This window comes from Oncorhynchus keta, unplaced genomic scaffold, assembly GCF_023373465.1.
Source record: "Oncorhynchus keta strain PuntledgeMale-10-30-2019 unplaced genomic scaffold, Oket_V2 Un_contig_1599_pilon_pilon, whole genome shotgun sequence".
Classification (NCBI taxonomy): Eukaryota; Metazoa; Chordata; class Actinopteri; order Salmoniformes; family Salmonidae; genus Oncorhynchus; species Oncorhynchus keta.
In genome coordinates, this window is record NW_026279648.1 from 346,070 (window position 1) to 366,841 (window position 20,772).

A 20,772-nucleotide genomic window follows, 5' to 3' on the forward strand; every position below is an offset into this window, starting at 1 on the left:
ACTGCATGGTGCGTTCAGAGGCCTGATATAACCTACATCTCAGACTGCATGGTGCGTTCAGAGGCCTGATATAACCTACGTCTCAGACTGCATGGTGCGTTCAGAGGCCTGATATAACCTACGTCTCAGACTGCATGGTTCATTCAGAGGCCTGATATAACCTACATCTCAGACTGCATGGTGCGTTCAGAGGCCTGATATAACCTACATCTCAGACTGCATGGTGGATTCAGAGGCCTGATATAACCTACATCTCAGTAGACTGCATGGTGCGTTCAGAGGCCTGATATAACCTACATCTCAGTAGACTGCATGGTGCATTCAGAGGCCTGATATAACCTACATCTCAGTAGACTGCATGGTGCGTTCAGAGGCCTGATATAACCTACCTCTCAGTAGACTGCATGGTGCGTTCAGAGGCCTGATATAACCTACATCTCAGACTGCATGGTGGATTCAGAGGCCTGATATAACCTACATCTCAGTAGACTGCATGGTGCGTTCAGAGGCCTGATATAACCTACATCTCAGTAGACTGCATGGTGCATTCAGAGGCCTGATATAACCTACATCTCAGACTGCATGGTGCATTCAGAGGCCTGATATAACCTACATCTCAGTAGACTGCATGGTGCATTCAGAGGCCTGATATAACCTACATCTCAGACTGCATGGTGCATTCAGAGGCCTGATATAACCTACATCTCAGTAGACTGCATGGTGCATTCAGAGGCCTGATATAACCTACATCTCAGTAGACTGCATGGTGCGTTCAGAGGCCTGATATAACCTACATCTCAGTAGACTGCATGGTGCATTCAGAGGCCTGATATAACCTACATCTCAGACGGCATGGTGCATTCAGAGGCCTGATATAACCTACATCTCAGTAGACTGCATGGTGCATTCAGAGGCCTGATATAACCTACATCTCAGTAGACTGCATGGTGCATTCAGAGGCCTGATATAACCTACATCTCAGTAGACTGCATGGTGCATTCAGAGGCCTGATATAACCTACATCTCAGTAGACTGCATGGTGCATTCAGAGGCCTGATATAACCTACATCTCAGTAGACTGCATGGTGCGTTCAGAGGCCTGATATAACCTACCTCTCAGTAGACTGCATGGTGCGTTCAGAGGCCTGATATAACCTACTTCTCCACAGGCTATGGCTGGGTGCTGGGTGCTTGGTTGTATTGATACATTCAAGAATCTGTCCCTACTTTGTGGCGTTTGGCCGTTTCTCTGTGGGTCCGGTTGGGTTACGTCAGTCAAGCCACTAATACAGATAACACACATCAGACAGTTACAATTGTTACCTGGACAGGTTCCACCTGCCACCATCCTAACATCTAATATACCTCAATCCTATGACCTGCAGGTAAATTATCATAGATGTCAGAATTCAGACAATATGATATTTAAAATATTGCTTGACAAGTATGATCCTTTATTTTCATATTACCACGGCCTAGGGAATCCCTTGGTCAAAACTCAAGTTACTAAGCACCAGCCAATCATATCGTAATTGAAATAAGACGAGTGATGATGAGAGCTTTAGTCAACATGCATTCACCTGCACAGATCAAATCAAATCAGATCTCTATAGCATAATGCACCCCATGTTGCCATAGCTGCATCCCATCATAACATAGAAGACACGTACAGATCTTCACATGCCAGAGCGGTCCGATGATGAGTGTGTGCTTTAAAAAACTAAAATGGCCGCATCATATCTCCGTTCCACTCAACGCACAGAAGAACAATAATGCAGTTGGTCTGTCTGAATAACGGCTGTACACAACACTGACAAGTGAACATATAAAGGTACTTAAGAGTAAAAAAAAAATACTTGAGACTTACAGTAGCAATATTAATGTGATATAGTGGTGATCTTAATATCTTTGCAGTCATAATGCATACAGTAGAAAATCAGAATGATCAGTGCCCACATTTTAAACTTAAGCATACGGAGTTAACATACAGCAGGCTTAACTGATATGGACAGTACAGTAACTACAGGATGGGGGTTGTGACTTCTGTACAAATAAGTTTCCCTTTAGCCACAGATCTAAGATCAGCTTTCCACTCCCCAATTCACAACATTTACCATCAGGGGGGTAAGATACAAAACTGACCTTGGATCAGTGACTAGGGACACTTTATCCTACTCTGCGTAGGTAAGAACCTGAATCTTAAGCCACATTTAAACCACTAGATTACTCGGGCCATTCATGAAAATGTTTGAGACCTGGTTGATTATGTTGAAAACCTGTTCACTACTGATATGGGGTTTATGGTATGAAATTCCAAGAAGATAACAGCAATTGGCAATCAAGGAAAAAGTATTTCAATGTCATGCTTATTTCGTATTACAGCCTCACAGACAGATTACCAGAGAACAGCGATAGAGTGCTAGCTAGTAGATCCATTGCCATTCTGTTGGTCTTATAAATCTCAAACAGCAAGCACTGTACAGGACACTTCATCATTTACAGACAGCAGGGCAAACTTACAGTAGGAAACAAAACAAAAGCAAAAATGCACATTTTAATCATTTTATCCAAACAAATTCCAAATTCATCTGACATAATGTTCAGTTTCCACATTGTTATTCCCACATCGTCCAGTTGGATCTCAGTGGCGTTGTCGGTTCCATTTGTATCTATCTGTTATGTCTGGTCTCACACTGTACACCAGGGGCGGACTGGGACCAGAAATCGGCTCTGGCATTTTAAACACAACGGCCCATTTCTTTCTTCGAGGCCCCCATTATTAGCAAGATAATTATCATTTTGCCCCCCCAGAAAACAAGTAAGACAGGCCCACGGTGTTAAAAATGGACCAGGCCATCTTGCATTTGCCCAAAATGCCAGATGGCCAGTCTGTCCCTGCTGTACAGACAGACCGTAGTGTGGAATGATTATAGTCACAGGACATTTCTCCAACTTCTCTAAATCACCATTACCAAATGAACATGAATATCAAATCTAAAACTACCAAAGAACACTTGTTCTCTCCCCTCTGTAGCGAGGAAGGGCTCTTAGTTCAAATCATATTCATCATTATCAATATCCAAATGGATAAAATGCTCAGTTAATGTTATAAATCAATGACATTCTTAAGTTTACTGTCTTAATTATGACGGGCTGTGACTGAGTGCATTACTCAGAGAAAGGGATGACACAAAGAGGAAATATAGAACACTGTTTGTACATTCTGCTGTGGAAGAAAACGAAAGCTGGAGTGTTCACACAGACACACGGGAGAGAAGAGAGAGAGTTCAGCCAGAAATGAAAAGAGAGAAACAGACAGAAAAAACAAGTACGGGGTCTCTACAAAGACCTACGGAGACCCTGTCTGTCTACAACACGAACCACAGCAGGAGGAGGAGAGGGGGAGCATCCCTTCATCATTCGCCTCCCAGTAAGTAAAAAAGAAAAGCACACATTACTCTGCCTTTAAGCTGTACATATTTACAACGATAACCAAATCCTCCAGGAAAACCTGACACGGCGAAAGAAAGAGAACAGGGAGTGGCTAGGGTCTAGGGGCTAGGGTCCATGTCAGGGGCAGTTGGCTAGTATAATGTGTGATACAGTTCATAATGAGTCGCTGATCACAGAGATAGAAGAAGCCTATAATGTAAAGAAAGCTTAAAGGCCTACAGTACGTATGACATCACCATCCCCCGCATGCTGTCCGTCCCAGACTTCTTCTTTGTGACACTAGGAAGAGTTGATTAACAGGGTGTTCTCATGCATACAGTGTTGGAGTTTTCTACAGTAATTAAACAGCGTGCTTCAAAATGGTAGAGAAATCTGCCGATATGATAGCTGTCCGTGCCCCTCAACAGAGAGGAGTACCAATCAGAGGAGAGAGTTTACATGGGGGCAGGGCTAGAGGGGGGTTGGGGGGGAGAGGTGAGTAAGGTAAGGTGGGACGGTTTGAGGGAGGAGCTAGAAGAGTGTGGTGGAAGCTGGGGGGATGTTGGGGTGTTGGGAGTGGGGGAGACATCCACAACGAGGCCTCTCCTCTTTGTCTGCACTGTTACCATCACACCAGCTTTGCTTTTCCTCACCAATGAGTGAAGGGCTGATCTCTGGTGGATCTCCAACTAATCTGAAAGGGATCTTGTCTTGCCTCGTTATGTCTTGGCTTGTCAGTGTAGGAATGACAGATGGCCCCTGTAGCGTCCCCTACTGAGCAGGTCAGGTCTGACGGACCTCGTACACACTCTCACACCTTCCTCCTCTTCATCTGCTTCTCTTTTCCGCTCACACCAGTTACTCACTGTTTTTCTTTGTATTTTTTAATTCATAGAAAAGTGGACGAAAATGTAGTTCTTAAGTAGTTTTGCAGAGTAGATAACAGGAGTGTTATATTGAAGTCTCCCACAGCTGCAGGAAGAGAAACGAGATGAAGAGACAAAGACTATAATTAGATAAAGGCTTCAGTACCTTAACTGCAGTTAACCCCACAATGCAATAGGGGTATTTATAGTACACACGTCATTAACTACTACTGTATTTACCTAGTTTCTAGGACATTATGTACAGTATGTTACGTATGTGATGTTATGTACAGTATATGTTATGTATGAGATGTTTTGTACAGTATATGTTATGTATGAGATGTTATGTACAGTATGTTACGTATGTGATGTTATGTACAGTATATGTTATGTATGAGATGTTATGTACAGTATATGCTACATATGAGATGTTATGTACAGTATATGCTACATATGAGATGTTATGTACAGTATGTTACATATGAGATGTTATGTACAGTATGCTACATATGAGATGTTATGTACAGTATGTTACATATGAGATGTTATGTACAGTATGTTACATATGAGATGTTATGTACAGTATGTTACATATGAGATGTTATGTACAGTATATGTCATGTATGAGATGTTATGTACAGTATATGTCATGTATGAGATGTTATGTACAGTATATGTTACATATGAGATGTTATGTACAGTATATGTTACATATGAGATGTTTTGTACAGTATGTTACATATGAGATGTTATGTACAGTATGTTACATATGAGATGTTATGTACAGTATATGTTACGTATGAGATGTTATGTACAGTATGTTACATATGAGATGTTATGTACAGTATATGCTACATATGAGATGTTATGTACAGTATGTTACATATGAGATGTTATGTACAGTATGTTACATATGAGATGTTATGTACAGTATATGTCATGTATGAGATGTTATGTACAGTATGTTACATATGAGATGTTATGTACAGTATGTTACATATGAGATGTTATGTACAGTATGTTACATATGAGATGTTATGTACAGTATATGTTACGTATGAGATGTTATGTACAGTATGTCATGTATGAGATGTTATGTACAGTATGTTACATATGAGATGTTATGTACAGTATATGTTACATATGAGATGTTATGTACAGTATATGTTACGTATGAGATGTTATGTACAGTATATGTCATGTATGAGATGTTATATACAGTATATGTTATGTATGAGATGTTATGTACAGTATATGTTATGTATGAGATGTTATGTACAGTATGTTACATATGAGATGTTATGTGCAGTATATGTCATGTATGAGATGTTATGTACAGTATATGTCATGTATGAGATGTTATGTACAGTATATGTCATGTATGAGATGTTATGTACAGTATATGTTATGTATGAGATGTTATGTACAGTATGTTACATATGAGATGTTATGTGCAGTATATGTCATGTATGAGATGTTATGTACAGTATATGTCATGTATGAGATGTTATGTACAGTATGTTACATATGAGATGTTATGTACAGTATATGTCATGTATGAGATGTTATGTACAGTATATGTTACATATGAGATGTTATGTACAGTATATGTTACATATGAGATGTTATGTACAGTATATGTTACGTATGAGATGTTATGTACAGTATATGTCATGTATGAGATGTTATGTACAGTATATGTTATGTATGAGATGTTATGTACAGTATGTTACATATGAGATGTTATGTACAGTATGTTACATATGAGATGTTATGTGCAGTATATGTCATGTATGAGATGTTATGTACAGTATATGTTACGTATGAGATGTTATGTACAGTATGTTACGTATGAGATGTTATGTACAGTATGTTATGTATGAGATGTTATGTACAGTATATGTCATGTATGAGATGTTATGTACAGTATATGTCATGTATGAGATGTTATGTACAGTATGTTACATATGAGATGTTATGTACAGTATGTTACGTATGAGATGTTATGTACAGTATGTTATGTATGAGATGTTATGTACAGTATGTTACATATGAGATGTTATGTACAGTATATGTTACATATGAGATGTTATGTACAGTATGCTACATATGAGATGTTATGTACAGTATGCTACATATGAGATGTTATGTACAGTATGCTACATATGAGATGTTATGTGCAGTATGTTACATATGTTACATATGAGATGTTATGTACAGTATATGTTACATATGAGATGTTATGTACAGTATGCTACATATGAGATGTTATGTGCAGTATGTTACATATGTTACATATGAGATGTTATGTACAGTATATGTTACATATGAGATGTTATGTACAGTATGCTACATATGAGATGTTATGTACAGTATGCTACATATGAGATGTTATGTGCAGTATATGTCATGTATGAGATGTTATGTACAGTATATGTTACGTATGAGATGTTATGTACAGTATGTGTTACGTATGAGATGTTATGTACAGTATGTGCTATATACTATGTTATTATAGTAGTTTACCCTGGCACTCTGCCTGTTGGCCTTCTTCTGGTCGTCGGGGAGGGGGGGCATGGGGTAAGGGTACCTCCGGCTGGATGCAATGGACCCCGTGGAGGAGGTGGGCGACTTCGCCGGGGAGAGCGTCCTGAAAGAGACAGGAAATTACCTCACTATAAACGGTCTTATCATCATTCTTACTGATCTGCCTGGAATAGGCAGAAGTTGCCCCTAAACACAGAGGCAGACTTTTTTTCATGACCCTAACGGTTAAGGTTCAGATTGGGGGTTCGATAATTTTACCCCAGGACTGTGGTTAGGGGAAGCATCTGCCTGTGCCAGAGTAGACCAGTCTGAACAGCCCTGGTCTGGGAACAGTCACCTCTTCCTCTCATCAACCTGCCTATGACATCATCAACCGCTGCACCATCATCAGCAATGCAACAGGGCCAGCTGTGCTGTGGCTGGAGTGGGAGTGGGCAGGTCAGTCAGTCACCCACTGAGTACAGTTAATTTGACTAGACCTGTGCCTGTGTTGGGGTGTATCTGGGCTGGTCCAGGACCAGAAGGTGTAGTGGAGATGGTGTCATGGTGGGTAAATGTGAACCGACCAGGCCGGTGAGCACAGAGACACTCAGTCGGGGACTCAGACATGTGTGTAGCACAATGATGACATCAGAGCAAACACAACACTGAACATGCAAAGATAAAGAGAGAGAAGATGGAAAGAGCAACGGAGGGAAATAAGGAAATAGACTAGTAATAGAGATTATTTCTAATGACTTCCTTTTTGGTGTCATTACAAATAAAGCAATACAATTATGTTACTCAATACTCAAACAAATGTTAAACTGTTGTAAAAGTTCAGCAGCTATTGATACATCCAACCATCGTACGCTAAAAACAATGAATCATGGGAGTCCAAAGACACAAGAGGACCAAGAGCTGTCAACCAAAGCTCTGACATCATCACCAGAACTACCAATCAATCTGCTCTTTATCTGTGATAAAAGGGAACTGACCCCCATTTGGTAACCACTGGTACAACCCTTCCCTACCTCCCCTGGCCAAATTGAACCCAAATACACAGACCAAGCCAAAGGGGAGTTAAAAGAGGGGGGTGGGGGGTGTTGAGGAATAGGAGATGATCTGAGGTAATACCTAAGGTAGGGTCCTTCACTGTTTTTATTCACATCTTCTACCCACTTAGTTACATCATAATGCTCTGTTTGGAAGCGAGGGGTTAAATACCTGCAGGAGTGGGGATTGATAGACACACCGAGAAGGGAGGAGGAAAGGAGAAGAGGAAACAGGAGGAAAAAGAGGATGAGAGGGAGGAGGATGGAGATGAGGACGAGGGAGGAAGAGGAGATATTTTAAGAGAGCAGAGCAGACCAATAACATTCTGAACACACCACCAATATGCAAGTGAGAGGAAGACAAGATGGGACTGTGAAGAACTTGACTAGATGAATGTGTGTTTTAGTAAGATGGTCATTTGCATTTTGGCCAGATGTCACAAATCAGTCCAAGCAGTTAAATTCTCCTCATTCACTCCCATGCATTCAAACAAGAACAGTTGCTCTGTAAATGACCTCAGGTGTCAAGACCAGGAAACAAACAAACAAACAAACAACAACAGGCTGGGAGATCAACAAGGCTGAAAGGTCAACAAGGCTGAAAGGTCAACAAGGCTGAAAGGTCAACAAGGCGTTAATTGTTCATTCACGGGGAGCATGTGCAGTTAGGGTTGTTTTTGAGTGGCCGTGCTAGAAAGGACAGAAGTATGGTTTCACAGAGGTCATCTTTCTAAGCAATAGCCCTGACCTTAACACTTAACCTTTACATTTACCCTCACCCGTAACACTAACCCTTAGATAAAAACAAATAGCATTTGTCTGTTCAAGCATGGCCATAGTGACTGCCATTAAGTCCCACATGCACTCTACAATGACATTTTTCTTTATAGAACAATGCAGTACAACATTGTAGAACAATGGCATCTCTGGGGTAACAAAATCTGGTAGTAGTCAATTTAACTCATTAATACACTTTCTTATAAAGTTCTTGATTCACAGATTCTACAAGTAACCCCACAACTTGTATAAGTCTATTTCACCATACAGAACCTCTTGGCTTGCTGCTATTTGAGCTGATTTCTATAGTGACTGGATGGGTGTAAATACAATCCCTGAGCCATGTGGAAGCCCATCCAGGAACATGGTGACTTACTCTGTAGAGTTGGAGCGAGGACGGAACCTCTTCCCTTTCGACTTCTTGCGATTTCCACTCAGATTTCCTACAGAGGAAGGACACAGTAACACATGGTTAGCACAGGGAAATATAACTCTGTGCGTGTGTGTGTGTGTGTGTGTGTGTGTGTGTGTGTGTGTGTGTGTGTGTGTGTGTGTGTGTGTGTGTGTGTGTGTGTGTGTGTGTGTGTGTGTGTGTGTGTGTACCTTGCCATGAGTTGCTCCTGGGTCGTCCGTTCTCACAAATGTCAGAGATGTGTTTGGCGTCAGGGATTCGCTCGCTCCACGAGTGGGACAGACCGTTAGACCTTCACACACACACAGAGTTAGATTTCCTTGTGAAACAGTGATAACCATTATCATCACGATCATCATTACTGACAACCTGATCCCCAGACTTTTAATTTTTTTATTTAGCCTTTATTTAACTAGGCAAGTCAGTTCAGAACAAATTCTTATTTATAATGACGGCCTACACCGGCCAAACATGGACGATGCTGGGCCAGTTGTGTGCCACCCTATGGGACTCCCAATCACGGTCGGTTGTGATACAGCCTGCAATCAAACCAGGGTGTCTGTAGTGACGCCTCAAGCACTGAGATGCAGTGCCTTAGACCGCTGCGCTTCTCGGGAGCCCAGATTTACAACATCTGTTTCGTGGGTTTGATTTCTGGGACCACCCATACGTAAAATGTATGCACACACGACTGCATATTAATATATTATTATAATATTATTTCCCTTTGTCTACAGTAGAGAACAGACAGACAGCTCAGGGTAGGAGGAGGAGAGGAAGGAGACTGATGGTACATTCCATGAGAACAGACTACCACACCATGACGACTGTGAACGATAGCATGATGACAGAGAGTGATACCATGACAACATGATGAGAAGAATGTGCAGAAAGAGGCATATTGCAAACAACACTACACAACCAACTACACATATTGCGAATGGCAGTGAAATGATGTCACACCTGAATGCAAACAGAGAGATGTTTTGTGAGATGGAGGCGATGGAGGGGGGGAAAGAGAGCGTGTATATCTGCAGGTTAGACAGACAGCCAGACCTCTTCTTGGAGCTACAGCCTGAGTTGGTGCTGACCCCAGGGGCCAGGTCACTGTAGAACGAGTCTGCATCCCCGGGTTTCTTCACATAGTCACCCGGAGGCATTTGCCTGAGAAACGCCAACAAACATTAGACATCTGAACACTGTCATGACATAGATTTCACAAACACATCAACAAATTGACCAACACATAAATAGATCAACAACTAATGACCGTTTCGAAAATGTGGAATTGTAAGTCGCGCTGCTAAATGACAAAAAATGTAAATGGGAAAGAATAAGGATGACAAACCTGCAGAATCTTCTGTGAACCTCTGACTCAACGTAGCACCGCTGTCTGTAGCTCCTGTTAGTGAAGAAGGACAGTCACGTCAGACACACTGACCAATGACAGGATCCCAAGCCAGTTCCTAGTCAGCTATCCCAGGTCTAGAGCTGAGGTCCAGCTGTACTCACTTGTATCCCCAGGCGGTGATGGCCAGGATGAGAGCCAGGAACAGAATGGAGCCAGCGATGGCCCCGATGATGATGTTAGTACTGGTGATACCTGACAGAGGAGGGGGGGAGAGAGAGCACTTTATAAACAAACTGTATTATAGTTGTTTCCAGATGAATCTGTAGGAGAAACACACTTTGAAGTGATCAAGTGGGTACACCTCACTTCAATAGTACACTAACACACAGCACACTCAGAGGGAAGACATCTGAAAGGAAAGAGGGGGGAGGAAACAGATTACAAACATTGATGTGTATGTTTTTGAGGGGAAACGTAGAAAGATTCAAAAACATGACTGACTACAGGCTGGGGAGACTGGGATGGGGTGAGAGGAGGAGAAAGAGGAGGAAGTGACATCACAGAAGGAGCAAACACAATGAAGAGGAACTCAGATCTGACCTCAGCGTCACTCCATCAATGACATGAGCCTGTCGACAAAGAATGTGTGTGAAAATAAACAACAAACAAAAAGAAAGATGTGCCTGGTTGTTGTTTTTTTTAACAAATACTAATGCAAACGTAAAGGCCAAAAATAATGATTATATGCTAAATAACTAAACAATGAATGAACCAATGATTTATGATGAAAATAAAGGCTTAAAACGTATGTCGAACCAAAACCTCTCACAGTCTTTGTGTTAAAATTGGGAGAGGGAAAGAGTTAGAGTGAGAGAGTGCGAGAGTTAGAGAGAGTAGGAGAGAGAGAGTTAGAGAGAGAGAGAGTAGGAGAGAGAGAGTTAGAGAGAGAGAGAGTTTGAGAGAGAGAGAGTTAGAGAGAGTAGGAGAGTTTGAGAGTTAGAAAGAGAGAGAGTTAGACAGAGAGAGTAGGAGAGTTAGAGAGAGAGAAAGTTAGACAGAGAGTAGGAGAGTTAGAGAGTTAGAGAGAGAGAGTTAGACAGAGAGAGTAGGAGAGTTAGAGTGTTAGAGAGAGTTAGAGAGAGAGAGTGAGAGAGAGTAGGAGAGTTAGCGAGAGAGAAGGAGAAAGGGAGAGAGTGTGAGAGAAAGAGCGAGAGAGAGTCAGAGAGACAGAGACAGAGAGAGAGAGGGGGAAAGAAAAAGAGGAAGAGAGAGAGCGAGAGAGAGAGAGAAAGATAGGAAGAGAGCTATTTATAAGCAGGGCTTATATAAATAGGAGGAGAGGGAAAGAGTTAGAGAGAGATAGGGAGAGAGAGACAGAGAGACAGAGAGAGAGATTTATGAGCAGGGCTTATATAAATAGGAGGAGAGGGAAAGCGTTAGAGAGAAATAGGGAGAGAGAGACAGAGAGACAGAGAGAGATATTTATGAGCAGGGCTTATATAAATAGGAGGAGAGGGAAAGAGTTAGAGAGAGATAGGGAGACGTGTGGAGTTATTTGTACCTGATACAGAGGCGGTGGGTCCAACCACCAGGTAGCTGAGAGGAGACGTGGAGTTACAATCGTCTCCAGTCCAACCCAAGTGACACACACACTTCAGCTCGTTACTACAAATCTGCAACACACACATACACAAGCATGCAGGCACACACACCAAAAAATATGTATTAGGAGCTGAAAGGTTGGAGAGAGAGAGAGAAAGTGGGTGTGCATGCATGTGTGTGTTTGTGCATTTGTGTGTGTGTATCCGTACCCCGTGTCCAGAACAGATGGTCTTCTCGGTGGTTCCAGGGCAGGTGCTGAAGTTGAACTCCTGAAGGGGCAGACACTTGTGGTTGAAGCAGACCCTCTCTGTCCCACAGGCTGTCCCATCCTCCACATAGCCCAGGTCACTGTCCCCGTCTATCATCACATGACCCCCACTGACATACAGCACACAACACAGCACAGTTAGAGGATCCATTCATATAGAAGTTACACAGGGACATAAATCAAATATAGAATTGAATTCACAAAGAGAGAGCTAGAGGCATTATTCTGTATGTGCTCTGGAGGCCTGCATCGTCAGAGAGAGAGCTAGAGGCATTATTCTGTATGTGCTCCGGAGGCCTGCATCGTCAGAGAGAGAGCTAGAGGCATTATTCTGTATGTGCTCCGGAGGCCTGCATCGTCAGAGAGAGCTAGAGGCATTATTCTGTATGTGCTCTGGAGGCCTGCTAGAGGCATTATTCTGTATGTGCTCTGGAGGCCTGCATCGTCAGAGAGAGAGCTAGAGGCATTATTCTGTATGTGCTCTGGAGGCCTGCATCGTCAGAGAGAGAGCTAGAGGCATTATTCTGTATGTGCTCTGGAGGCCTGCATCGTCAGAGAGAGAGCTAGAGGCATTATTCTGTATGTGCTCTGGAGGCCTGCATCGTCAGAGAGAGAGCTAGAGGCATTATTCTGTATGTGCTCTGGAGGCCTGCATCGTCAGAGACAGAGCTAGAGGCATTATTCTGTATGTGCTCTGGAGGCCTGCATCGTCAGAGAGAGAGCTAGAGGCATTATTCTGTATGTGCTCTGGAGGCCTGCATCGTCAGAGAGAGAGCTAGAGGCATTATTCTGTATGTGCTCTGGAGGCCTGCATCGTCAGAGAGAGCTAGAGGCATTATTCTGTATGTGCTCTGGAGGCCTGCATCGTCAGAGAGAGAGCTAGAGGCATTATTCTGTATGTGCTCTGGAGGCCTGCATCGTCAGAGAGAGAGCTAGAGGCATTATTCTGTATGTGCTCTGGAGGCCTGCATCGTCAGAGAGAGAGCTAGAGGCATTATTCTGTATGTGCTCTGGAGGCCTGCATCGTCAGAGAGAGAGAGCTAGAGGCATTATTCTGTATGTGCTCTGGAGGCCTGCATCGTCAGAGAGAGAGAGCTAGAGGCATTATTCTGTATGTGCTCTGGAGGCCTGCATCGTCAGAGAGAGAGAGCTATAGGCATTATACTGTATGTGCTCTGGAGGCCTGCATCGTCAGAGAGAGAGCTAGAGGCATTATTCTGTATGTGCTCTGGAGGCCTGCATCGTCAGAGAGAGAGAGATCTAGAGGCATTATTCTGTATGTGCTCTGGAGGCCTGCATCGTCAGAGAGAGAGCTAGAGGCATTATTCTGTATGTGCTCTGGAGGCCTGCATCGTCAGAGAGAGAGAGCTAGAGGCATTATTCTGTATGTGCTCTGGAGGCCTGCATCGTCAGAGAGAGCTAGAGGCATTATTCTGTATGCGCTCTGGAGGCCTGCATCGTCAGAGAGAGAGAGCTAGAGGCATTATTCTGTATGTGCTCTGGAGGCCTGCATCGTCAGAGAGAGAGCTAGAGGCATTATTCTGTATGTGCTCTGGAGGCCTGCATCGTCAGAGAGAGAGAGCTATAGGCATTATTCTGTATGTGCTCTGGAGGCCTGCATCGTCAGAGAGAGAGCTATAGGCATTATTCTGTATGTGCTCTGGAGGCCTGCATCGTCAGAGAGCTATAGGCATTATTCTGTATGTGCTCTGGAGGCCTGCATCGTCAGAGAGAGAGCTAGAGGCATTATTCTGTATGTGCTCTGGAGGCCTGCATCGTCAGAGAGAGAGCTAGAGGCATTATTCTGTATGTGCTCTGGAGGCCTGCATCGTCAGAGAGAGAGCTAGAGGCATTATTCTGTATGTGCTCTGGAGGCCTGCATCGTCAGAGAGAGAGCTAGAGGCATTATTCTGTATGTGCTCTGGAGGCCTGCATCATCAGAGAGAGAGCTAGAGGCATTATTCTGTATGTGCTCTGGAGGCCTGCATCATCAGAGAGCATTAGAGCTAGAGGCATTATTCTGTATGTGCTCTGGAGGCCTGCATCGTCAGAGAGAGAGCTAGCGGCATTATTCTGTATGTGCTCTGGAGGCCTGCATCGTCAGAGAGAGAGCAAGAGGCATTATTCTGTATGTGCTCTGGAGGCCTGCATCGTCAGAGAGAGAGCAAGAGGCATTATTCTGTATGTGCTCTGGAGGCCTGCATCGTCAGAGAGAGAGCTAGAGGCATTATTCTGTATGTGCTCTGGAGGCCTGCATCGTCAGAGAGAGAGAGCTAGAGGCATTATTCTGTATGTGCTCTGGAGGCCTGCATCGTCAGAGAGAGAGCTAGAGGCATTATTCTGTATGTGCTCTGGAGGCCTGCATCGTCAGAGAGAGAGCTATAGGCATTATTCTGTATGTGCTCTGGAGGCCTGCATCGTCAGAGAGAGAGAGCTAGAGGCATTATTCTGTATGTGCTCTGGAGGCCTGCAACATCAGAGAGAGAGAGCTTGAGGCATTATTCTGTATGTGCTCTGGAGGCCTGCATCGTCAGAGAGAGAGCGAGAGGCATTATTCTGTATGTGCTCTGGAGGCCTGCATCGTCAGAGAGAGAGAGCTAGAGGCATTATTCTGTATGTGCTCTGGAGGCCTGCATCGTCAGAGACAGAGCTAGAGGCATTATTCTGTATGTGCTCTGGAGGCCTGCATCGTCAGAGAGAGAGCGAGAGGCATTATTCTGTATGTGCTCTGGAGGCCTGCATCGTCAGAGAGAGAGAGAGATCTAGAGGCATTATTCTGTATGTGCTCTGGAGGCCTGCATCGTCAGAGAGAGAGCTAGAGGCATTATTCTGTATGTGCTCTGGAGGCCTGCATCGTCAGAGAGAGAGAGCTAGAGGCATTATTCTGTATGTGCTCTGGAGGCCTGCATCGTCAGAGAGAGAGCTAGAGGCATTATTCTGTATGCGCTCTGGAGGCCTGCATCGTCAGAGAGAGAGAGCTAGAGGCATTATTCTGTATGTGCTCTGGAGGCCTGCATCGTCAGAGAGAGAGCTAGAGGCATTATTCTGTATGTGCTCTGGAGGCCTGCATCGTCAGAGAGAGAGAGCTATAGGCATTATTCTGTATGTGCTCTGGAGGCCTGCATCGTCAGAGAGAGAGAGCTATAGGCATTATTCTGTATGTGCTCTGGAGGCCTGCATCGTCAGAGAGAGCTATAGGCATTATTCTGTATGTGCTCTGGAGGCCTGCATCGTCAGAGAGAGAGCTAGAGGCATTATTCTGTATGTGCTCTGGAGGCCTGCATCGTCAGAGAGAGAGCTAGAGGCATTATTCTGTATGTGCTCTGGAGGCCTGCATCGTCAGAGAGAGAGCTAGAGGCATTATTCTGTATGTGCTCTGGAGGCCTGCATCGTCAGAGAGAGAGCTAGAGGCATTATTCTGTATGTGCTCTGGAGGCCTGCATCATCAGAGAGAGAGAGAGCTAGAGGCATTATTCTGTATGTGCTCTGGAGGCCTGCATCATCAGAGAGAGAGAGCTAGAGGCATTATTCTGTATGTGCTCTGGAGGCCTGCATCGTCAGAGAGAGAGAGCTAGCGGCATTATTCTGTATGTGCTCTGGAGGCCTGCATCGTCAGAGAGAGAGCAAGAGGCATTATTCTGTATGTGCTCTGGAGGCCTGCATCGTCAGAGAGAGAGCAAGAGGCATTATTCTGTATGTGCTCTGGAGGCCTGCATCGTCAGAGAGAGAGCTAGAGGCATTATTCTGTATGTGCTCTGGAGGCCTGCATCGTCAGAGAGAGAGAGCTAGAGGCATTATTCTGTATGTGCTCTGGAGGCCTGCATCGTCAGAGAGAGAGCTAGAGGCATTATTCTGTATGTGCTCTGGAGGCCTGCATCGTCAGAGAGAGAGAGCTATAGGCATTATTCTGTATGTGCTCTGGAGGCCTGCATCGTCAGAGAGAGAGAGCTAGAGGCATTATTCTGTATGTGCTCTGGAGGCCTGCAACATCAGAGAGAGAGAGCTTGAGGCATTATTCTGTATGTGCTCTGGAGGCCTGCATCGTCAGAGAGAGAGCGAGAGGCATTATTCTGTATGTGCTCTGGAGGCCTGCATCGTCAGAGAGAGAGCTAGAGGCATTATTCTGTATGTGCTCTGGAGGCCTGCATCGTCAGAGACAGAGCTAGAGGCATTATTCTGTATGTGCTCTGGAGGCCTGCATCGTCAGAGAGAGAGCGAGAGGCATTATTCTGTATGTGCTCTGGAGGCCTGCATCGTCAGAGAGAGAGCTAGAGGCATTATTCTGTATGTGCTCTGGAGGCCTGCATCGTCAGAGAGAGAGCTAGAGGCATTATTCTGTATGTGCTCTGGAGGCCTGCATCGTCAGAGAGAGAGCAAGAGGCATTATTCTGTATGTGCTCTGGAGGCCTGCATCGTCAGAGAGAGAGCTAGAGGCATTATTCTGTATGTGCTCTGGAGGCCTGCATCGTCAGAGAGAGAGAGCTAGAGGCATTATTCTGTATATGCTCTGGAGGCCTGCATCGTCAGAGAGAGAGCTAGAGGCATTATTCTGTATGTGCTCTGGAGGCCTGCATCGTCAGAGAGAGAGAGCTATAGGCATTATTCTGTATGTGCTCTGGAGGCCTGCATCGTCAGAGAGAGAGAGCTAGAGGCATTATTCTGTATGTGCTCTGGAGGCCTGCATCGTCAGAGAGAGAGCTAGAGACATTATTCTGTATGTGCTCTGGAGGCCTGCATCGTCAGAGAGAGAGAGCTATAGGCATTATTCTGTATGTGCTCTGGAGGCCTGCATCGTCAGAGAGAGAGAGCTAGAGGCATTATTCTGTATGTGCTCTGGAGGCCTGCATCGTCAGAGAGAGAGAGCTATAGGCATTATTCTGTATGTGCTCTGGAGGCCTGCATCGTCAGAGAGAGAGCTAGAGGCATTATTCTGTATGTGCTCTGGAGGCCTGCATCGTCAGAGAGAGAGAGAGATCTAGAGGCATTATTCTGTATGTGCTCTGGAGGCCTGCATCATCAGAGAGAGAGCTAGAGACATTATTCTGTATGTGCTCTGGAGGCCTGCATCGTCAGAGAGAGAGCTAGAGGCATTATTCTGTATGTGCTCTGGAGGCCTGCATCGTCAGAGAGAGAGAGCTAGAGGCATTATTCTGTATGTGCTCTGGAGGCCTGCATCGTCAGAGAGAGAGCTAGAGGCATTATTCTGTATGCGCTCTGGAGGCCTGCATCGTCAGAGAGAGAGAGCTAGAGGCATTATTCTGTATGTGCTCTGGAGGCCTGCATCGTCAGAGAGAGAGCTAGAGGCATTATTCTGTATGTGCTCTGGAGGCCTGCATCGTCAGAGAGAGAGAGCTATAGGCATTATTCTGTATGTGCTCTGGAGGCCTGCATCGTCAGAGAGAGAGAGCTATAGGCATTATTCTGTATGTGCTCTGGAGGCCTGCATCGTCAGAGAGAGCTATAGGCATTATTCTGTATGTGCTCTGGAGGCCTGCATCGTCAGAGAGAGAGCTAGAGGCATTATTCTGTATGTGCTCTGGAGGCCTGCATCATCAGAGAGAGAGCTAGAGGCATTATTCTGTATGTGCTCTGGAGTCCTGCATCGTCAGAGAGAGAGCTAGAGGCATTATTCTGTATGTGCTCTGGAGGCCTGCATCGTCAGAGAGAGAGCTAGAGGCATTATTCTGTATGTGCTCTGGAGGCCTGCATCATCAGAGAGAGAGAGCTAGAGGCATTATTCTGTATGTGCTCTGGAGGCCTGCATCATCAGAGAGAGAGAGCTAGAGGCATTATTCTGTATGTGCTCTGGAGGCCTGCATCGTCAGAGAGAGAGAGCTAGCGGCATTATTCTGTATGTGCTCTGGAGGCCTGCATCGTCAGAGAGAGAGCAAGAGGCATTATTCTGTATGTGCTCTGGAGGCCTGCATCGTCAGAGAGAGAGCAAGAGGCATTATTCTGTATGTGCTCTGGAGGCCTGCATCGTCAGAGAGAGAGCTAGAGGCATTATTCTGTATGTGCTCTGGAGGCCTGCATCGTCAGAGAGAGAGAGCTAGAGGCATTATTCTGTATGTGCTCTGGAGGCCTGCATCGTCAGAGAGAGAGCTAGAGGCATTATTCTGTATGTGCTCTGGAGGCCTGCATCGTCAGAGAGAGAGAGCTATAGGCATTATTCTGTATGTGCTCTGGAGGCCTGCATCGTCAGAGAGAGAGCTAGAGGCATTATTCTGTATGTGCTCTGGAGGCCTGCAACATCAGAGAGAGCTTGAGGCATTATTCTGTATGTGCTCTGGAGGCCTGCATCGTCAGAGAGAGAGCGAGAGGCATTATTCTGTATGTGCTCTGGAGGCCTGCATCGTCAGAGAGAGAGCTAGAGGCATTATTCTGTATGTGCTCTGGAGGCCTGCATCGTCAGAGAGAGAGCTAGAGGCATTATTCTGTATGTGCTCTGGAGGCCTGCATCGTCAGAGAGAGAGCTAGAGACATTATTCTGTATGTGCTCTGGAGGCCTGCATCGTCAGAGAGAGAGCTAGAGGCATTATTCTGTATGTGCTCTGGAGGCCTGCATCGTCAGAGAGAGAGAGCTAGAGGCATTATTCTGTATGTGCTCTGGAGGCCTGCATCGTCAGAGAGAGAGCTAGAGGCATTATTCTGTATGTGCTCTGGAGGCCTGCATCGTCAGAGAGAGAGCTAGAGGCATTATTCTGTATGTGCTCTGGAGGCATGCATCGTCAGAGAGAATCATAAAACACGGGACGAGATGTTAAAAACTGTCCATTGTGCCAATAGATGGAATGCACTCACATGAGATTTGCCGTGATGTTGACAGAGTGGCATGGGAGGTTTATTTCTTAGACTGGGGTAAGATGTCAATTTTGGGACACATCCTCAGTAGTGTGCCTTCGAATCAGTGGGTGTTTCGGCCTTTAATCACTAAACACCCTCATCAAAGGTGGCCAGCTAAAGGGTAATCAAGCCTTAGCTTGTGTCCCATTCCCAATTAAAGATGTCCCACGGGACTATGCAAGGCAGGGGCGTCCTCTTCCCTGAGCCAGCCATACAGCTGACCGCATACCTCATATGCCCTCCTCAAGTTGGAGGGATCTGAATTGGGTTCTCAGGTGGGGGTGGGGGGTCATGAAGTTATAGCCCAGCAAGGGTCCTTCCGTTTGATCCAGATCCACTGGCTGATTCTTTCAGCTGCTTGAGAAACTGCTCTGACGGTCTGCCGCAGAGCCTGTCCATGGATTCCAAGTTCTTTCAGCAACCTGATGATGGAAGAAGCCACGAATCCTCTGCATCCCACTTCAACTGGCCAGACCTTTGCATTCCAGCCACGCTGAGTTGCGTCTGCTGCCAACTCTGTGTAACGCAGTTTCTTACGCTCGTAGGCCTCTTCAACAGAGTTTTCCCATGGGACTGTGAGCTCTATGATGTACACAGCCTTTCGTGAAGGGGACCAGAGTACCATGTCTGGCCTAAGGTTGGTAGAAGCAATCTCAGGTGGAAAAATGAGTTGCTGGCCAATATCGACAAGCATCTTCCAGTCCCGGGCCATGGCTAGGTGTCCAGTTTCTGGCTTTGTAGGAGGATACTTGGGCCTTTTCTGTCCCTCCCGGATGAATGTTGTTGTTTTGACGGGATTGCTTGTTTTTGGAGGTAATGAATTGGTTGCACTCCTCTTGGTCTCAAGTGCTACAGCCAGGCTCTTGAGGACCTGATTGTGCCTCCAGGTGTAGCGGCCTTATGAGAGGCTGGTCTTGCAACCTGTCATTATATGCCTGAGAGTCGCTGGAGCTGGGCAGAGGGGGCAGGTCGAGTCCTCGCCATACCATTGATGTAGATTTTTTGGTGATGGAAGCACATCATAAACAGCTCTTATGATGAAGCTGATGTTGCTTGCCTCCATTTGCCAAAGCTCACTCCAGTTGATCTTTCTCCTCTCCAGGCCTTCCCACCGCGTCCATTGCCCTTGTTTAGCAAGAGAGACAGCCTTTGCACTTCTTGCAGTCTCCTCCTGTCTGCGCACCTCCTCGACCACCAGCTTCCTGCGTTCAGATGTTGTTGCCTTATGGAACGTTGGTTTGCTTGCTGCCAGGCCAAAGCCTCCTCTTCCATGCTGGATATTCCCCACAATGTCTTGGTGTCTCAGGGCTGATGTTGCTTGCTGCACAGCCTTGGATGATGTCCATTTCCGTCCAGTTTGTAGAAGAGGTGCAGCCTTGCTAATGGTCTGGTCTTTGGAGTCCTTCAATGTCATCTGAAGTCTTACTTTAGAGCACTTGTACTCCTCCGTTAGACTTGTAAGAGGTAGTTCAAGGACCCCTTTGCCATAGAGGCCGATGTTACTCAGGCATCGTGGGACACCCAGCCATTTCTTCACGTATGAGGTAATGGTTCGCTCCATATTCTCCACTGTTGTTAATGGGACCTCATAGACAGTGAGTGGCCACATTACCCGGGGGAGAAGTCCAAACTGTAGGCAC

General features: G+C 45.3%; 1 protein-coding gene across 5 annotated transcripts in view; it reads right to left on the minus strand.

Annotated features, from left to right (window-relative positions):
* Window positions 1-2,548: 2,548 nt before the first annotated feature.
* The window catches only part of LOC118373852 (disintegrin and metalloproteinase domain-containing protein 22), a 139,068-nt gene continuing 120,844 nt past the window's right edge, over window positions 2,549-20,772 (minus strand). For 4 of the 5 annotated variants that reach the window (XM_052502627.1, XM_052502626.1, XM_052502625.1 and 1 more), the window contains 9 exons: window positions 12,231-12,399; window positions 11,981-12,092; window positions 10,581-10,671; window positions 10,417-10,470; window positions 10,032-10,232; window positions 9,260-9,360; window positions 9,033-9,099; window positions 6,825-6,948; window positions 2,549-4,404 (listed from right to left, as the gene is read on the minus strand). In XM_052502627.1, the coding sequence (XP_052358587.1) occupies window positions 4,384-4,404; window positions 6,825-6,948; window positions 9,033-9,099; window positions 9,260-9,360; window positions 10,032-10,232; window positions 10,417-10,470; window positions 10,581-10,671; window positions 11,981-12,092; window positions 12,231-12,399 (940 nt within the window). In that variant the 3' untranslated portion in view covers window positions 2,549-4,383. The remainder of the gene's footprint in view (window positions 4,405-6,824; window positions 6,949-9,032; window positions 9,100-9,259; window positions 9,361-10,031; window positions 10,233-10,416; window positions 10,471-10,580; window positions 10,672-11,980; window positions 12,093-12,230; window positions 12,400-20,772) is intronic. The other variant, XM_052502628.1, reaches the window with a different exon arrangement.